Raw genomic sequence first — 19,406 nt, 5'->3', positions numbered from 1 at the left:
CCAACATGATAGTGCCTCCAGGTGCTAGTCTTCTCCTGTGCAAAACCGGTGGATGGTTTTATTTAAGGCAGAGCGGGGGAGGTGTTACCTGTGCTGGAACAGATCCTGCTGGAGTGCAGCAGTGGAGGTTATAGCTGACGGGCTATAACAGTAAGAAACAGCCTTCCTTAAATGTCAGCAAAGTGACTGGGATACTGGAATTCTTTGCAGAGTCTTTCTGACTTTCAGATGCAAAATGCAGAACTGAAACTGACAAAACTTGGCAAGGTGGAAGATGAGATTATTGAATAATACTTGGTATGTTATGAGAAGCTGACACAGATATCCAGTTTTATAGCAGACTTGGGCACACAGAATTGGACCACTGGTGCTGACTAACCAATAAAAGAAACTGAATTTAAGAAGCTTGTATTTAAGAAACTTCATGTTGCTTTGTGTTTTTGCTTTTTGACCCTAGCTCACATTAGGAATAGAAAACAGGCATACATTAATGTTTAAGTTCATAAAGGGCAGTGCTTATGCCAGAATGTTGCCACACTGATTAAAAAATGCAGGTTTTTATGGGACCTGTGATAATAAAAAAGAGGTACTGTTTCCACAGGCTTTACTGTAAGGCATCCCAAACAAGCCATCACTAGTTCGAGGTTAATGGTGAGCCTAATGAGGTTTCAGGAGAAGACTGAAGAAGAAATGTCTTGATATTTAAGTCAGCTGTAAAACTGCATGTGTATGCTGGGTAATCATTTCTGAAGTACACTTGTCTGTGATTTAGTTCAGTGCCAAATGGATAGGCTATTACATCCCAGTTTTTTCATGAAAGGAGACTGATGGGGCTGTGTGTGAGCTCCAGCACATGCTGCAACTCACACATCAGCAGCAGTGCACGAAGTGAGCAAGAGCAAAGGGCACTGGAGGATCAAGGCATTGTATTTGTCGTACTTGGGTTTAAACTGCCAAAGTGCCGAGTCAGCTTAAGAGATATCAAGGGGGTTTGTGTCGTAGTGAGGAAAAACAATCCAACACTGTTTTATACATACAAATACACACACTGTGTCCATTTTTAATAGACATTGAAGGGTACAGAAGCACAGGCTTACAGGAGCTAAACTTGAAGTATCACTGTTGGAATATCTTTTATCTTCAAGATACTGTAGTTCAGGATACTTCTCCCTTAGTGATTACCCTTAAAAATTGTTTTCCATATGTCAGTGCTGATCCAGACACCTCTGATACGTCAGCAACTGTCACAGATTAATAAAAATTAAATCATTAACATCTGTTCATATTAATATTCTGCATATTATTTACGAGTGATAGTCAGCTGTCCCTATTGCTGCTTGTCACATAGTTGGAATGGAAGAAATAAGACAAGGAAATCTGGTACATGGCTGGATTGCTGATACTCTTTGTAATACCCTGCCTGGTACCTTTTAGACTTCGCTGCAATAACTAGGACAAACAGCTAGAGCTGGGGTCACAGCGTGGCTGGCAGTCCACCGAGCAATAATTGCTGGTTTGAAATACTTGGTCCTTCAATACTGAAAATGTAGTTCCAAAAGGAAAAGGTTTCACAGAGCAATATTTTCTGTATTAACTTTGGTGTTGCTTCCCATTGTAATATACATCATCTCTTGGACCTACTCAGATTAGAAAACCTTTGTGCTGTGAAACATGATGAGCTTGTCTCTGCCTCGAAAGGCTCTCAGTCAAGCTAATAACAACAGATAAAGGATAGAGAAATTGTTATTTTCGTTATACCCGCTTCTAGGTGGGAATAGAATGTGAATAGCAACACAGGTTTCATCACCTGTAAGCTAATTGTTTATTGGGTTCTTTATTAGTTCTTATTTTGAGTCATGTTCTGGTTTTGAATTGGCTTGGAGTGTTTGCTTAGAAAAGCAGATACTGTACGAGGTTTGTTTTCAGACAAAACTGTGTTACCTACTTACCAATAACATGTCTCCAGTGTTCTTTTCAAACACCTCATTAGCAGTCAGTGCTTTCCCCAGGTTAGGTATTTTAAAGAAGCTGGATGACACTTGAGAGAAGGCAAATTGTGTATTAGCAACAGAAGAGAGAGAATAGGTAGGCTTACCTCTTGGTTACTTACAATGTGATTACAATTGTATCCTGAAGATTTCTGCTTTATACAGAATATCAGGTTTTTAATTACATGGACAAATATGCACTGTACAAAATAGAACTGCATGGGTTTCAGAGAGACTAGGGCCTGTTGTTATCTTAATGGTTTACATGACAAATGATATAAAAATATTTAAGCAAATTCAGCTATGTAGATTTTTGAGGTATGCTGAGAAATTGCAGCTGTGTTGTATTTGCTTAGTAGGAGCTTCAGAGGCATTCCTTGATCCACTTGCATAGGTAAATTCTGTTATATAGAGCACTATCAATGCAAAGGTAGGACATAGCCAAGTTAAATCAGAGTTTATCTGATGGATATGTAGGACCTCAGTAAAGGTCTTACATAATAAAGTAGGAGAACATGAAACAGTTCCCCAGGCTTCAATTTACTGAGTGGAGGTAATGTCAGTGGATAAACAGCCCCCAGATTGAATCTATTATGCAATGTTCCTGGGATTGAGGATGTTTGGTGGGCAGGCAGTGTCTTTTGGTGGAGTTCAGTGGGATCGTTTTTATGTGTATATAACAGCAAATTTTAGCTCTTTGTAGGTTTTGTAATGCCAAGCAAATTGTTGTTCTTTAAAATGAAGTGTTGGTTTAGGTCAGTGGCTACAGTCACCTCCTAAAAATAGAAGTCCTCTGAGAAGTTATGTTAGTAATGAAAGTGGAAAGAAACGGGGTTTGAAATGAGGAAAGAAAGGGTTTTTCCTTAGTTAAATGTTTTCTTGGCAAGATATTGAACAGATATTTCTTGGTAAAATACATTAATTTGCAGGAATGAAAAGGATGAGTTTCTGCTGAAGCTTTTCAGCAGGAGATAAATTCCAGTGAATTCTTCAGCTAGGAGATGTTTTAGAAATATGATAGTGATTGAAATACCTGTTTTGTCATTTTCTAAATGAGCTCCGGGAGGTTTCTGTTTTGAAGCCATTGGTTGTTTCACAAGTCAGACTCTAATAAGCATTAGGCAGGAATGCTGTCAAATCCAAATTGCAATATTACACCTTTTCATGTGTGATTAAGTTGTGGACAGCTGGGAGAAGGAGTGGGGGGACTGGGCACTTTGGCTTTAGCTGAGTACAGGATGGGGAATGTTTTCCAGTGCTGGGTCTTGTCTGAGGGGCTAAATACTGTGTTCTGCCTGATTTTAAGCAGGGCAGGGAGGTGCTTCTGGTTCCTCTGTGACTAATCTATCAGGTGAGAGCGCAATTTACATTCTTGACAGTGCTGTCATTCAGATGAGACCATAGATCCAAGTGAAACTCTAGACTGCCTAAAGTTATTGATGTCATGGTAATGACAGCTTGGCAAGCTCTCAAAGCGTCCCAGAGCTCCAGAAAGTATCTTAAACTACACTCTGTCAACATAGACGTGTTTCTAGCTCAACTAAAACTTGCAGACCAGCCCTCTGGCCTGCAGTTGAGCTGGTGCTGGAAAAGTGAGTGACGCTCATTCTGCTTATGTGGCCAGGGGTTCCAGTTTTTCTAGTTGAAGTTTCCCTGGCAGTGTCACTTAGAGCTTTTTTGCTCTCTTTCCTAGACCAATGGCTGTTGAAAAGCAGATTCACCCTGGTCAGCCTTGTCAAAGCTAGCTGTAGGAAATGCTAGCAAAATACATTTGGGTTTTGACCTGTAGAGTCCTTTTAGTTGAACAGACCTTCAAAAGTTCTGGATCTTGATACCATGCCATTATACCAGCATAGTTAAATGTTCTGGGATGATTGTGGTAATTCTCAAAAGAGAACAAAAGTATAATGTAAATTATTATTTTCCCTATTGATACCACTCTGAAATTACAGATTATTTATGAAATAGCATTCACTCCTGCAATACTGCAAGTTTAAGTGATGCTTGTCCATAACTTTATGTTCTTGACTTCTGTGCTTCGGTGAGATCTTGTCTTTACAAGAGTGCCTTCACAGCCACAAAGACAAACTAATAAATACAGTTGTATTTATTGATTTGTCTGAGGCTTCTGTATTGAAAGCAGACAGTTGGCCACTCATTCATGTAGGTTTGTTCTTGGAGTTATTTAGCTCACCGTGACAGAAATCTGGACCTGAACATGGCCACACATCGCAGATCAGTCAGTATTTGATGTGGGGGTTATTGCAGATGTCAAGATTTTATCCACATGAAAAAAAAATCATTATTATTATATTGTTATATATGTATTGCCCTGACAGTAGGACATACTCAAATATTAGGGATGGATATGAAACCTTATGATTTGAGCATAAGACAAGCTGCCAGTCTTTAAGGTTTGTAAGAACCACCATACGCCATCCCCCTCTCCTTTTGCCCCTTCCCAGAAATGTGTCTGTAGAGAGGCAAGGGATGTGAGCTGCCTTTGCTCTCCTTTGCACTGACTTCCTAAATTCTGGCTGTTTTTCAGAGCCAGGGTGCTGAACTGGGTGGGCATCATCCCATACATGGCCATGGAAGGGGATGGAGGAGCTATTCCAGCTTGCAGCCACTTGTTTATCCCACCCAGCCCCAGCAAGACTGGGGAGAAAACACGAGGAACAGGAGAAAAGCCTGCATCAAAATATGGATAGGGAAATTGGTTGCTGATAACTGTCACAGGCAAAACAGACTTGACTTGGGGAGCTGAATTTATTGCCAGTTAACATAAACATTTAATAGCTAACTCAGGAAACAGAAAAACCCAATCCCACGTTAGAACATCTGCGGAAAAACCCCACCTTCCCCCCCTTTGCCTGGCCCTACTCCAGTCAGCTGTTCCTGGCTGGTTGCTACCTGCAGCAGCTCTGTACTGTTCAGCCTCTTCCTTCTGCAGCACCTCTGCTACCACAGCCCTGCCACGTGCACCCTGTGCTTCCTATATCTGCTGTTCTAGCAGTGTCCTAAGGCTGGGCGGGATCTACCCACCAGCGGGGGTAAGGACCATGCCACTGAATGAAGAAGGACTCGTCCAGGATGGAAGTTCTGCCATGGCAGGTGAAGCACAGGGCAGAGCTCAGCCACACAGCGCGTGGGAGAGATGATGTAGATGGGAGGTGTATGAATTTTGGTGGCAGCAGTGATCTTCTTTCAAGCCTATTTTACATAGGTTTTTAATTTCATCTTTAGGAGAAGAGTAGGTCAATGAGATGGTAAAAGAAAGTAGGGAAGAAAAGGGTGGAGGAAGAACTGTAGAAACTCAGGAGAAAGTAGCAGGTGGAGTGATACTGAAAGGAAGAAAGCTCTGTACTACAGGAAATTTGTGGCAGCTTTTGATGACTTTGTGGTTCATCGATGCCAGCTTGTTAAAAAATAAATCTAACAGTGAACCAAACAGTCCAGTGAAACTTTTGTTTAAATATCACGGTCCCTTTGCAGTGTTTGAGTCTTGAGTGTGATGTTCTTACGCAGCTGAATACAGATGAGGGAAACATGGAGATGAGTCTACTTTGAATTCTCAGTTGTGGGAGATGAAATACCTGGATTATGCACAAAACGTATCTTTGATTAAAGCAACTCTTAATGTTGATGGTACACTTGATGAAATTATGTTTCAGTCAGATGCTATACCTTTAAATTGATCTTGAATGAAGAGGGAGCTTCAAGTGTGTGATTATGAAGTGTAGCTTTTCAGTGATAACCAGAAAATTTCAAAGCAATGTCCCAAGACTCCTCAGAAAGGAGTGAGATCTTGTTGGATTTTTCTCTCCCCTCTCTATCACTCACTCTCTAGCCCTTGCCATCACTCAAATCGGAAACCAGAGCAATAGTTCCCTCCTCCTGAAAGGAATCTGCAGCTAAGGCTGAACATGTTTATATGCTGGTCAGTGGTAAGGTCTGTTTGAAAGGATTGCTTTATTAGACTGTACATTTAAGACTTCAGATATCTTTGCTAGTTACATGAAAACAGTAAGAAACAAATTACTTCTGACAGACTATTCTGAAATAATGACGCATGTCACAAACTGTAAGTAAAACATTTGTCACAGTATGATAGAATACGTTTTACCAAGATGTGTGCACACTGTTAAAGCACTTGCATCCGCTCTGCAAAGTGGCCAGTCTGAAACCCAGTGTTACTTCTGGCATCTTTCAGTGGAAACATTTCTGGTTGCTGAGGCCCTGAACTCTTGACATAACTCTTGCATAAAAGTGAAATGAAAATGGGCTACATTGTGCTTTCTTATCACAAAACTCTATATTTTCAGGCAGAGTTCACAGAGGCTGGTGGGAGTTGTCTCCTGACTTGGATGCTTGATGGAAGATCTTCACTTTGCTGCTTGTGCAAAGAGGTCTGTTCCTTTAGACCTGAGATTCTTCCTCAGCTGTCTAACATGATCTCTGATGAGCTGGGAGGCTTACTTGGTACAAAGTCAGCAGGAAGAAATAAGGAGCATGCGGTGTGTGGGTTATACAAAATGCATCTCCTATGCCTAACTATAAGCACTTGAGGCCCCATGGAGTCAGATGGTTGCCTATGCCCTCAGTGTTTGCAGGGCAGGGTTCATGATGCTGGTTTTTGTTTGTTTTTACTTTGTGTTGCTTCAAGATAATATAGAGAGCCAGATTCACTTGTATAAGCAAGTGAAGGTATCTATTCCTGCATTAATAGGACCTACTGCTTCTCTAAGGTAGGCACAGAATATTGACCCAGTAGTCTGTAAGCATCACCTGCAAGAGGGAGAGTTTCAGATCCCTGAATTGGGATAGTTTCACCTAAGTGTTTGGAGGAAAGTGAAATTTGAATCACATGGGGCAATTGCATGTGTTTGAATTAAGTGTCAAGAGTGCAGTCTGGGCCTCTGCGGTGTTGAGTCAGGAAGACTACATACCCTCTGTGCTGTGTGCAAGTGCTGTGACAAGCAAAGGAGTCTCAGAGGGTATGTCTGCTCTGAGAAATGCAGCACATTTAAAGACACACACCCCTTCCAGAAAAGGCTGTGCACCCACTTAGCAGTGCCTCAGCCAGAGACCTCTCCTTCCCTTCCCTCCCCTCCCCAATGTGTCTGCTCCTAATGAGTATACAGCAGTTCATGGAAATGCAGCTGTGGCAGTTGGTGCAGTTACTGTCCCACTGTTGCTACTATCCCACTATGGGCTCTGATATCCTGTTGGGCTCTATGACTGCGTCTTTCATTTTCAGAAATGGCTGAGACATTTCAACAGAAGCTTCCCAGAGAGTATCTGCCTGAATGGTGAAAAACTGCAGCAATGCTGTAAAGTAATTGAAAACAGAATCTTGCATAGGAAATACAGGGGAAATAAGCAGTAGGGATCGTTGTCATATATGATCGATGTGGCTATGTGTATATGCTGTGCTGTCTCTCAGCTTAAGTACTTGTGCAGACTGCATAGGCTAAGTCAGCTGTAACCTAAAAGATGTCTAAGACCTCGCAAATGAAAGGCATTGAAAATGTGTTGGGCTTTCATTGGATCTGCCCTGAATTGGACCAGACCTGCATTCCAGACAGGTGTTTGCCCTGGCCATCAGAAACGCTGTAAAATTAAGGTAAAAAGCAGTGTATTCACTGTAGTAGCACAGCGCAGCCCCTGGTTTCAGGAAAATGCCCAGCACAGTACGAAGTCAGCTTTTAAATACATTTATTTACTCTACAATGATTAGGAAGAACAGAAGGACTGTGCTTTTCTGGCTTGTTTTGTATTATTTGAGGGCATTTTATGGTGAGGACAGTTAGAAGGTAAGGAAACAAAAGATTTTTCAGACTTTGCTTACTGAACTCTATTGGTTACGTATGTTCATTTGGAGCAGTGACATTGACCCTGGGCTTGCTGAATTGGGGCAGCAGGTCTGTGATGTTTCTCCTGCACTTGCTCTGCAGGATAGCACATGTATGTAGAACACTAAAAGGGAACATTGGCTACCTGTAAGTTAGCTTCTCCTGGTGCTCTGTGTTCTATGGTCATGGGTGCTCAGGAAGCTCAAGTGTTAAAGAACAAGTCTTCAGAAGGAATATCTTCTCCTGTCTGCCAGATATTTAAATCTGATATAAGGGCATCATCAGTATTGCTTCAAATGCTAATTCTTTTGCTAAGTGAAGTGTTCAGCATCAAGAAGATGAGGTTACCAAGCCCTGCATTAGAAGCTGCTGGGATCCACCACACAGGGCAGGACTCTTAATGACACAACCTGTTAAACATGTTTAGAGCCTTTGGAGGCATCTGAGGAAAGGTCTCTTGATCTGTATTGATGCTCAGATTTTCTTTGGAGCATCGTTGTGGACTCAGCAGGGTGATGGCCCACTGTTAGATCTGCCTGGTTCCAAGACCTCAGGGGTCTCAGAGTTACCTCTAGCATAGAATCACAGACTGGTTTGGTTTGGGAAGGACCTTAAGATCATCCAGTTCCAATCTGCTTCCATGAGCAAGGATGCTTCACACTAGACCATTCTATGATTCTGTGATCATGCTGGCTAATATTTATGTTCAGCTGTCAATTATAAATGTCAGCAATAACACATCAAGGTAGGAAAGGAGGAAGTTAAATATTATCTTAAAAGGTGTGCTGCAGGTGTTACTCAGAGCACCCTTTATTTCTTAGTCTTAAGAACTGTTTTTTCTTCCTCACCCTGGAAGGCTGAAATGAAAATCCTGCTTTAGCTGGAGTTTTGAGTTACTTTTCAGAATTAGCAGTTGAATTAAAGATATTTCAAACATGACTGCAGATTATAGATAAATCAGGAAACAGTGTTAGGCAGGATATTCAAAGCTATTTAAGGAATGAAGGTGACTTAAGTGACCTGTGAGAAGCAAGTGGCTAGTTCCCTTCATGATCTATGTTGCAAGTGCTTTTAGTTAGATGTAACCCTGCATTGTATCATCACAGTGGCAGACAGCTCTCATGAGTTAACTGAGCTCTACCTGTCTAAGCATGTTTTGGCAGTCTGAGGGCTTCTTCTGGCCTCTTGCTGTGGGGATAGCAAGTGCACCTCCTCAGACCCACACTGACATAGCTGTGCTGACAGAAATCAGAGTCTCAGGTCTGGTGATGTCTGAATGGAATCTGTGAAGTCCCCCTTCTTCTTGAGTATGCTACTGTGTTACTAAATGCACACGATGGATCAGCGTAAAGCATTGAAATAACATTTATGTCTTGTTTAATGTAGGGTTGTGTATATAAATCACGGGAGTTGAGCTTAACGTGGCAATAACTCAGCTGCACTCAAAAGGGACAGCAAAGAGGAATGATCAGTGTGACATGATTTCTGTATACAAAATGGCATGTCTGAGAAGTAGAATACTGAGTTGAACATGGGAAGCTCAATTGAAGTCACTTGCTATTCTCTCTGTGGTGAGGCTGGTAGGACACAGCAATGGCCCTGCCAAGCTACCTGTGGGATTAGCTGCCTTCCGCATCAAGGCCTTTCTTTACCAGCCTTCCGCTAGGAAATTAACACCATAAGCACTGCTGTGTATAGAATATACATAGGCAGCCTTGGTTTTAGGTAACTCGTTTGAGATCTTGTAGTATCCTAGCCTCAGCTGGTCAAGGTTCACCATAGACTGCAAAATATGTCCTAGAGGTAAGGGCAAGCTGAGGTCTGCAGTTGCTACCTGTGCCTAAACTGGCTGGTTTATAGCTGCCCTGTGTATGGCTGCCACACACTGCTGTAATATTAAATACCTGAGTAGCAACAGCATAAAGAAACTCCAGGAAGAGATTTGGTTTGGCTGGTGAGTTACTCTTTGTGATAAGACTTGTTGCTGCTGCAGATCCATAAAGTGTCTGATGTCCAACAGGAGCCTTTCAAAACTGTCACCACTCCTGGCCTTTCTCAGATGCTAGTATGAGGACATGATGTTACAAAGTCTTCTGAGGGAAAGAGAAAATACCATATCTTAATCATTTCTTTGTCCTCCTTCCCTTTCTTATTTCAACCTTCAAATGACTGGAGAGAAAGATGAAGCGATTTGGGGCACAGTTCCTACCTCTGCTTGAGACTTCCTGTGTGACTGTGAATAGTAGGTTGTGCTTTTCTGTACCTCAGTTTCCTCTCCACTAAATCAGAATAAGCACAATGTCAAAATCACCTGCATATTTGTGCCAATAGAGACAAGTTCTGCAGCTGTGAGGCTCCCAAAAGATGTGGGGAATTGCAGAGGCTGGTTTTGAAGGATGCCAGTGTCAGGGAGCCACGTCTGTGAGTTTTGGTGCCCTACCTGATTAAATGTTCTACAAAACGTAATTGGGAACCAGGCTGTCATTTTGCCCGAGTGCCATGGAGACTGGAGCTCCAGGGTCTTTTGTGTCCAACTAGGGCTTTAAATGGGGACTCGTGTTTGTATGTGCCAAAGAGATTTTTTTGAACTGCTGCTAAGTCACAATGTTTCTGTTGCTGTTGTTTGTCTGGTTTGCGTAACTGGTCTCTAGCAAAACAATTGCAATCTCTTTTACTTTGTGTCTGTGCCAGGCCGGGTAGACGTACCCCTGCATTTGGTTCTCCTGTAGATGCAAGTGCAATAAAAGTAACAATACCTATTACTAATGAGAATAACTGTATGAAGCCAGGATTCATGCTAAATTAGTATCCATTAGTGACTTAGATCTCTAATGAAAGCTTCCTTATTCTCTGTTGTGTATCTCAATTCATTACAGAGTAGTCCATAATATTAACAACATTTTTAGTATTTTCTGGAACCATTGCCCAAAACTATTAGAAGAATATGTGCTTTCCTGTTAACAGCAGCATGAGGCAAATGGCACTGATTGCTTTTGTTATTGTACAGAAGCGTCTTTCCTTTGGACTCAGACTTGTAAATAGTAAATAGCTGGAGACTAATGGAGCACGTGCTGCAAAGCTTTCCGTCTGGTCTCTTAGGATATACTGTTGTCTATATTCTGAGCAATCTCATTATAGAGAAAAGCCCTCCTGCTCTGAGTTCCTGGAGGAAGTCTTACTTTTACTCAGAGAGGGAAAGGGCAACAGTACTGTTCCCTTTTGCATGTGCGCGAGGAAAAACGCGTGGGATAAAAAGCAAGCAGAAGGCAGAATAATTTTGCGCTCTGAAATTGGATAATGCAGGTGTCAACAGGTATTTATTCTGGTGGCCTCCAATGAGATTTTCTAGTGACAGCCCGAGAGAGGCTAAAATTGTTTCAAGGAGACCCTGCACATGTGAGGTGAATGAGCAAAACCTGTATTAATTAGAACATAAGGCTACTGGAATTCAGATCCCTTTTCTGATTTGTTGCTTGGAATCTTCCTCGGAGCTCCTCCTCCAGTCATCCCATCAAATAGCCCCTCTTTATTCTTTTATTGATTTTATTCCTTCACATACATTTAGGAAGAAAAAGGAAGGAGATGCTCCCCCAGTGGAGGCCATCTGCTCTTTTCTTATTGCGGGGGGGGGGAACCCTACAATTAGTGTCTTCTTCATCTTTTCATTTTAACAAAAAAAAATAGGGAAAGAAAGAGAGAACTATTATGCAAATACTCTGCAATTTGGTTTCAAATATTCTTTGTACTATGATGAGCAATTTCCTTTAATACAAACTCGGCCTACTTGCCAGGCCTTTTTTTTTTGCCTTAATATAGGGAAGGCAATAACCCCCAAACTTCGATGAGTTGGGGGTATGCTATGTTCCTCTGATGCCAACTTTTTCTCATCCTTTTTTTTCTTCCATTGGCACTATTACAGCTGTTATTCTTTTAAGTTGTCAGGAAGCTGTCGTATGGGGGGTTTAAAGAAAGAAAGAGAACCAAAATAACTTTACAAAGCTGCAGTTTCATCTCAGTTTTCATTGTTCCATTGCCATGATGAAGTGGTCTTGAAATGGAGGACTCGGTGAAAGAGGGAAAAGCTTTCTCTCTGCCTTTTTTGAATGCCAGTTGTTTGAAATGGCAACATTACCTCCAAGAACAGTTATGCAGGGTTTGTTATAGAGTGCTCCTGTGCTCTTTGTCAGTGATGTGAACTTCAGGGCCAAATAGCATAGCCAAGCTGAAGTCCACTGGTCCTTGGTATTGGACAGCTAGCTCGCTAGCTGGAAACCTCTGAAAACTTATGATCTGGGAAATAAAGTGTAGAAGAAAGAAAGGAATATTATTTCCCATTTGCTCTGTGGGAAGTTGAAGTATGGTAAAACCAGAAATAACTCATCTATTGGGAGAAGACTTTGGAAGAGTGAGGAGCTGAGCTAAGAGGCTCAGATTAGAAAGCTTCTGCTTTCTGTAGTAGTCTACTTGTGGCAACAGGAGACAGGTAGGACTGCTGCTGCCACTGGGCTACTATTGCACCATCACAACCGCTAGTTTAGGCTGTTGCTGTACAACAGTCATAGAAATGGTAAATGGTCATATCTGAGGGCTTAACAGATCTGCTGACTTTGAATAGGACTTATGAGCATCAGACATATTTGAAAAGCTCACACTAAACCTCCTGATTCTTAACCCTTTGCAGTTTGAACTTTGAGAAAGCTTCAGTTGGCATATAAACGTTCCATGCTTAAGCCTATAAAATATTAAGCATAAAACCTGTGATCCACTAAAGCATTTTAGCACAGTTTAATCAAATATCTTGCCAAATTAGGCCTAAGTGGTCATTTTTGCTGTACACAAGTGGACGAGTGGCATAGTTTGCTTGCATCAAAAAAAATAAATCCTGATGCCTGGTGGATTGACCACAAGTTGGGAAAATATATTCAAGGGGATGCTGATCCCCTTTAGATGTTCTGTTGGAGATGGGAAATGACTTACAGTTAGAGCCTTTCAGCACACTGGAGTAACTGGATCACTTTTATTGTTGCAGGAAGCTCTTATCATGGCCAGCATGGACCACCCACACCTGGTGAGACTCCTGGGTGTCTGCTTGAGCCCGACCATTCAACTTGTCACTCAGCTGATGCCTCACGGCTGCCTGTTGGATTATGTTCATGAACATAAGGATAATATTGGCTCCCAGCTGCTGCTAAACTGGTGTGTCCAAATAGCTAAGGTATGTAATTCATGCTGTTCTTTTTGTGTCCTTTACATAACTAACTGGAAAACATGACGTACAAAAAGAAGATACAAAAACGTTGTTTGGGTTTTTGGTTTTGTCTCTGGGTTGTATTCAGGCATGGTTTTCCTTCCAGGAAGGTTGGGTAGGTCTTGAAATACATGTAGGGGGTCCTTGCAGGGATGAAGTGGAGGAAGAAGTGCCCTGTTAGACATCTGGGCCTGCGCACAGAATGATGTTTCAGCCTCTTCTACTGTTCACTATTCATAGGTACCGATTTAGCCTGATTGTAGTTTTCAACCTTTCTGAATCTGCATTGCCAGTTAAATTCTGATATGCCATCAATTGTCTGCCCCCATGCTGCCAGGAAGATAAATATTCATTTTGTGTCACTCCTCTGGGAACCATCATGGTTCTGCAGTGTTTAAGACCTATCACAACAGCTGAGACTGGAGTGTAATACCGCTCCTCTCTGCAGAATGGGAAATCTCAAGGGCTGGATCCTGCTTTGCTTGCCATGATATAATGCTCTCTGCTTTCCTCTGGGGTTTTGGGAGCAAGAGTGAAGCTATTTTCGTTTAGATCCAGACTGTGCTTCAGCTGAGGTGAAACATGTATGCAGGCCTAATGTAATCCTTGCACAGTGGTTTATCTGTGTTTTAGGTACGTTCAGGTATTCTGTGTTGTACTAAGGACGAGTTATTGCCAATCAGTTGTAAAAAGTAACAAGACATGGCATTGCAGAGGGACATAGTTTTTCATCGAGCCCTGACTTTTTGTTCAAGGAGAGGAGAGGGTTGAGCTTCATTATTCACAGGGACTGTTTTCTTTCCAGGACCAGATCCATTGTCAAACCTGCCTGAAGGTTGCAGTAAATTAAATGATACTGGATGGAGGGGGTGATCCATAAAAGAGGTGGGGGGAATCCCAAACCCACATTCTGATGTTTTGCAGAATTTTGTGGGTGTGCTAGGATCTGTGATTCTGCTGTGCTGTGGTGGTAAAGCAGCCAGAGCTGCATGGAACATCGGAACACCCTGTTGGGGATGTGCAAAGATTTATTTAGGGCTGTTATCAGACTGAGGAAGGTGGGGGAGAAAATACCTATTCCTGTTTGAGTCCTTTCTCTCAACACAACCTCCTTCCCATCTGTTTCCATTTTCTTGATTGATAGTGGCTGTTAATATTTATTACAATAGGTTTACACAGTGGCATATGTGAAAAGATAACCCACCTTTATTTTCACTTTGTACATGTATATGGCCACTGACTCATTGGACTTGCTTTGCTGTGGACTTCATGTGGGCAGCTGATTTAGTGATCGACTGTAGAGGCTTACAGAGCTGACAGGTCTGTGGGGGGGTCTGGGAAGGCAGGTCATGGTTTCCCCACAGTGATTCCTATCAAAGTGAAACAAGTTCTAAACTGATTCCTGTTGTAAATGGTTTCAGTGTAATGTGGGGATTGGATTTGGGTAGAATGATTTGAAAATCGTTGCCTGCCACTTTTCTTGATCACTGTGTTATGTGGGAGGAGAAGATGAAGTATTACAGATATTTGAGTTCTGAGATGATGGGTAACCAAGCAGTGCAGAGAAGTGAGATTATACATGTAATATTAACTGATGAAGTGTCAGGAAGAGAAAGGGAGTTTGTCTATAACAAAAGGTGGGGTAATATTGAGAGAAATTTTAGTGAAGTTTATTGAAGTTTAATTAAATTCATCTTCTTTTGCATCACAGTAATGATGAGGTTAATTTTGCTTTGGCCTCACATTATAGCATGAAGCTCGTCCACCTGGCTACTCATAAAGGGGACAGCAATAAGTGGCTTTTTCCTTGGGAAAATGCAGTAACTGGTACATATGGCTGGCCTCTTAACTCTGGGCCATCACAGTTTGTCTGGATTATTTTCTCCTCGATTTCTTCATGTGTCTCTTTCACTTCTCTTATTTTTTCTCCAGTGGTTGGTACCGGGCTTAAGAGAATCAGTGCACACCTGACAGGGAGTTCTGCATTTTGCTGCTTTAGTGTGCACAGTAGTGGTAGGGATAGTTTGTTATCCTTGAGGAGGGCACCACAAGTGTTGAATACTTGCACACCATGCCAAGGAGGCTATCAGTGAAGAGAGGAGAGAGATAGGGGCATATGAGGCTGTGCACACTACACAGTGTATGAGTAATGCAAATATTGCACAGAATTTCCTGCATCGCACTGTGCTTTCTGATGGGATACAGGAATGCCTGTTCCCTTGTGCTCTCTCAGATTGTAATGTCAGTTGGGGTTAGAGGAAAATGTGAGAAAATGTTTCAGAATTGGTAGGAAAAATAATCTTTGAGATGACCAGACAAGGAGTCCCCTTATCACAAAAAATGGAATAAACGTGCTAGTCCCCTGCTAGCAACAGGGAAGCAGTAACACTTGTTTTCCACTCATCTGTCACATTTAACAGTGACTGGGAATCAGTCTGCAGTCTGCAAATAGGAAAGATTCAATTTGCCTACAAATAGACTGGTCTCCAGAGGAATGAGTACAGAAGGTGGCTATTGCATCAAGTACGAGTTTCCATTCAGTGTGGGAAATGTCTGTGTATCCCATGTACATGTATCCACTGTGCTCATGTTTCAGGATCTGCCATACAGCTTGAGAATGTCTCTCCACATCTTGCTTTTCTACATTGCAGGTAATGATTGGTTGTATCTTTCTGAAAGCTACCAAAACCATGATTAGCAATGTAGTAAGAGACAAAAATGATCAGTCACCTTCCAGTCCTGTTCTCTGATCCCTGAATCACTTTCTGGTATCTTCTGTTGGATACATCTTTCTGTTCTCGTCTTCCCTCTTTTTATGGTGAGCATTTTCCCTGACAATGACTAAAGGAATGGGGAATGCCTCCATGCCCAAGCTCAGGCTGATTTTTACGAATGGTTTAAAATCAAGTTGCTGCTGCAATACAGTTCCTCCCTACTGCGCTTTTCTCCATCTGCCAGTTCACAAGCATTTATTTATCAGAGTCATTGCTTCAGAGTTCACTTGTTCTGCCAGGCTCGTTTCCATATGCCTCGACTTCTGTACAACTAGATGCAAAAAGTAGTTAGGCTCTATGCCTGGCTGCCAACCTGCATATGGCTCTGGAGATCATTTGTGAAGGTTGACAATAGGGCAGTTATTAAGTATTATCTACTGCCAATTGAAAGAAGCTTGGATGCCTTTTCGTTTTGTATATGCAGATTGTGTTGAATTTATTCTGACTGTTGTATCATTGTAGGGTAATTGTGTTCTTCTTCCAAAAGCTGTAGCTTCTTATTTTATGGATGGAAGTTATAAAAATAGAGTAGCCTCCAAGCATTCTGCATAAAACAGGGCTGTTAGACAGCATCTGCGTCTAAGGGGCTTCTTCCCTTGTGCTTTGCAAATATGCAAGGCATCTCCTTGTGTCTTGCTTCTATGGGTACCGTCTCACTTAGGGACTGAATGCTTAACCTTCTTGTTCTGAGTTCAGCACAGCAATTTTATATGGAGTTTGATGTCCAGTTAAAGCAGTAAACTATGCCCATGTATGAAGATACTTCCTGGAGTGGGAGCCAGAGTGACAATCTTGGTGGCCTTAGGGTATGAAAGGATGGAATAATGCTTTATGGATGCCCATAGTGTTGGCTACTTGAGGAATGGATTGAGAATCAAATTCTGTAAGGTCAGCACAAGCCTAGAAGTGAATTCTCAATTAGTGAATTATACCCGCATCAGCTGGTGTATGACAGATGCATATCAGTCATAGAATCCCAGAATGGTTTGGGCTGGAAAGGACCTTAAAATCATCCAGTTCCAGTCCCCTGCCATGGGCAGGTACACCTTCCACTAGAGCAGGTTGCTCCAAGCCCCTGTGTCCAACCTGGCCTTAACCACTGCCAGGGATGGGGCAGCCACAGCTTCTCTGGGCACCCTGTGCCAGCACCTCAGCACCCTCACAGGGAAGAGCTTCTGCCTTATATCCAACCTAAATCTGCCCCCTTTAAGTTTGAACCCATTACTCCTTGCCCTACCACTACAGTTCCTGGTGAAGAGTCCCTCTCCGGCATCATTGTAGGCCTCCTTCAGATACTGGAAGCTGCTCTGAGGTCCCCATGCAGCAATAAAAGGTACTGTGCATTGACATTTCAATATGTTTGATGTAATTTCTCTCAGCAAGGGCTGCCCAGACACACTCCCTGGCAACTTGGAGTTGTGGGAGTGACATTCTTATGGAAGTGCGTTCAAAAGAAGAATCATCTTGTGGATTCTAGTCAGAAGGAGTTGGTTATACTCTGCTGGTAGGTGAGGTTAACTGTAAGGCACCTTTGTTTGAGGCTGTAACCTCTCACTGTTACTCTAGTGGAAAAAAGTAGCCTAGATCCTGGAATTATTTTCATGGGGCTTGGTGCTGCCAGGCTCTCTCTCAAGGGCATATAGCAATGCATGTTTGCTTCTGTGATGTTGCATGCAACAATTGCTAAATTCAGCATGGAAATTCAACCCAGGCAGCCCCATCTACTGTTTTACTGTGTTGGTTTTGAGGTTTTTTTGGGTCAGTTATGGTTTTATTCTGCAGCTATTGATTTGCTTTACATCTGCAGCAGTTTCGCTGAGCAGTGTTTGAATGCAGAGGAACTTTTCCTGCCCCAAAGAAGGTAGAGAAGAGTGAGAAGGGAAGCAGTCTTCCACAAGCAGAGCAGCTTCCCTGTGACCACATAGCCTGTGAAGGAGCTCAGCTCTCCTGGGTCTTAGCCAGTGCCCCATTCTGTTCTACTCTGTATCCCCCAGGGGCTGCCAGACCTGTTTTTTGCATTCTGAAATGTAATAATTCATTCATAGCCCTTCAGAATACTAACAAGGTAAAGCAGAAGTAAGCTGATACAGTGGAATGTTGTGGAAGGAAAATCAAGTACTTCAGGGGATTATTTTTTATACCTTTTCAATATAAAAGAATTCTCAAATTACCTTAACTAAAGCCCTGCACAGCAGCAGTTATCCTGGTATGCAGGAAAACAACATTTGAAAACACTCTAGGAAAGAAAAAGAGAGAGGAACTTGGGGATTGAATTTTAATGAAGCAGATGCACATCTTCAGTCCTGTTGAGTATTATTCCAGCACACTTGCAGTCACAGAATCATTTAGGTTGGAAAAGACTTTCAAGATCAGCAGGTCCAGTTGTAAAACACTGCCAAGTCCACCACCCAACCATGTCCCCTGAGTGCCTCATCTACAGGTCTTTTAAATACCTCCAGGGGTGAGGGCTCCACAAATTCCCTGGGGAGCCTGCTCCAATGCTTGACAACCCTTTCAGTGAAGAAATCTTTCCTAATATCCAGGCTTTAAACCTCCCCTGGCACAACTTGAGGATGTTTCCTCTTGTCCCATCGCTTGTTTCCTAGAAGAGACTAACCTCCACCTCACTACAACCTCCTTTCAAGTACCTTTTCACAGGTAGTTGTAGAGAACGGTAAGGTGCCCTCTCAGCCTCCTTTTCTCATTGCTCTAAGAATTCCCTGCAGGCAGTGCAGATCTGCAGCTGGGAGTCTCCATGAGCTATCGGGCTAACGGGACTTTGCAAAGGCTTTGTACTGCTTCTTTCTGCCATCCTGTTCTCCTTTCCTTTTAGCTAGTTCATGTTACTGGGCTCAGTGCCCTTCTGCAAAGGGGCTTGTCCGCTGCCTGCTTCCAAAGCCTGTATCCATGCCAGGCCTTTTAGAAAGATGTGTTTTATTACTCCCCAGGGCAGTGCTCCTCAACTAGATCTAAATTCACAGGCTATGTGGAATTCAAAGGATCTATGTTGATTTATGCAACTGAGAAGCTGACCCAGAAGCTGGTTCAGCACTCACCTCACATCCAAAATCAAATGGTTTCGGCATGCACTCGTCATCTATGGAGTGAGGGAGGCTCTGAGCATAGAGGGCAAAGGCAAGTGAGGTCCCCTTGCCTATGCTGTGAGGTGAGGAGCCATTCTCATCCACCAAGACTTGATAGATTAGGAATGACTTGTTGGAGACAGCTTTTGTTGTTTTGCTGCAGATGGGGTGAGAGAGAAGCTGTATGAAGTGGGAGGAATTGGGGGTGGCAGGACAGGTTGGAAAGAGGTGGAGGATAGTGGCTGTGGTTCAAGGTCTTTCTTTTTCATTAAAGAAGCCTACCCTGCAGCTCAGTGACTATTCCATCGTAGAGTGAACAAAGGAGTTTAATGACAGTCATCTATCAGCTGTCCACATTTTAAGCTTCAAGATGTCTCTATTCCCAGAGCTCCTTGCCATGACAAGGCTAATTGTATAATTATAATGCTATACCAACCCCTCCTGACGTGCTCACACTG

At 42.5% G+C, this 19,406-nt stretch overlaps 1 protein-coding gene across 7 annotated transcripts in view; it reads left to right on the top strand.

Moving 5' to 3' along the window:
* The window catches only part of ERBB4 (erb-b2 receptor tyrosine kinase 4), a 606,677-nt gene that overhangs the window by 494,219 nt on the left and 93,052 nt on the right, over positions 1–19,406 (top strand). For all 7 annotated transcript variants that reach the window (XM_057412359.1, XM_057412357.1, XM_057412354.1 and 4 more), the window contains one exon: positions 12,873–13,058. In XM_057412359.1, the coding sequence (XP_057268342.1) occupies positions 12,873–13,058 (186 nt within the window). The remainder of the gene's footprint in view (positions 1–12,872; positions 13,059–19,406) is intronic.

The sequence above is a fragment of the Pezoporus wallicus genome, unplaced genomic scaffold (genome assembly GCF_028554395.1).
Source record: "Pezoporus wallicus isolate ANWC-B61680 ecotype Strahan unplaced genomic scaffold, APGP_CSIRO_Pwel_v1 contig_6566, whole genome shotgun sequence".
In the NCBI taxonomy this organism is placed as follows: Eukaryota; Metazoa; Chordata; class Aves; order Psittaciformes; family Psittacidae; genus Pezoporus; species Pezoporus wallicus.
Note: the sequence above shows the minus strand (reverse complement) of the source record. Positions and strands in the feature narration are given on the sequence as shown.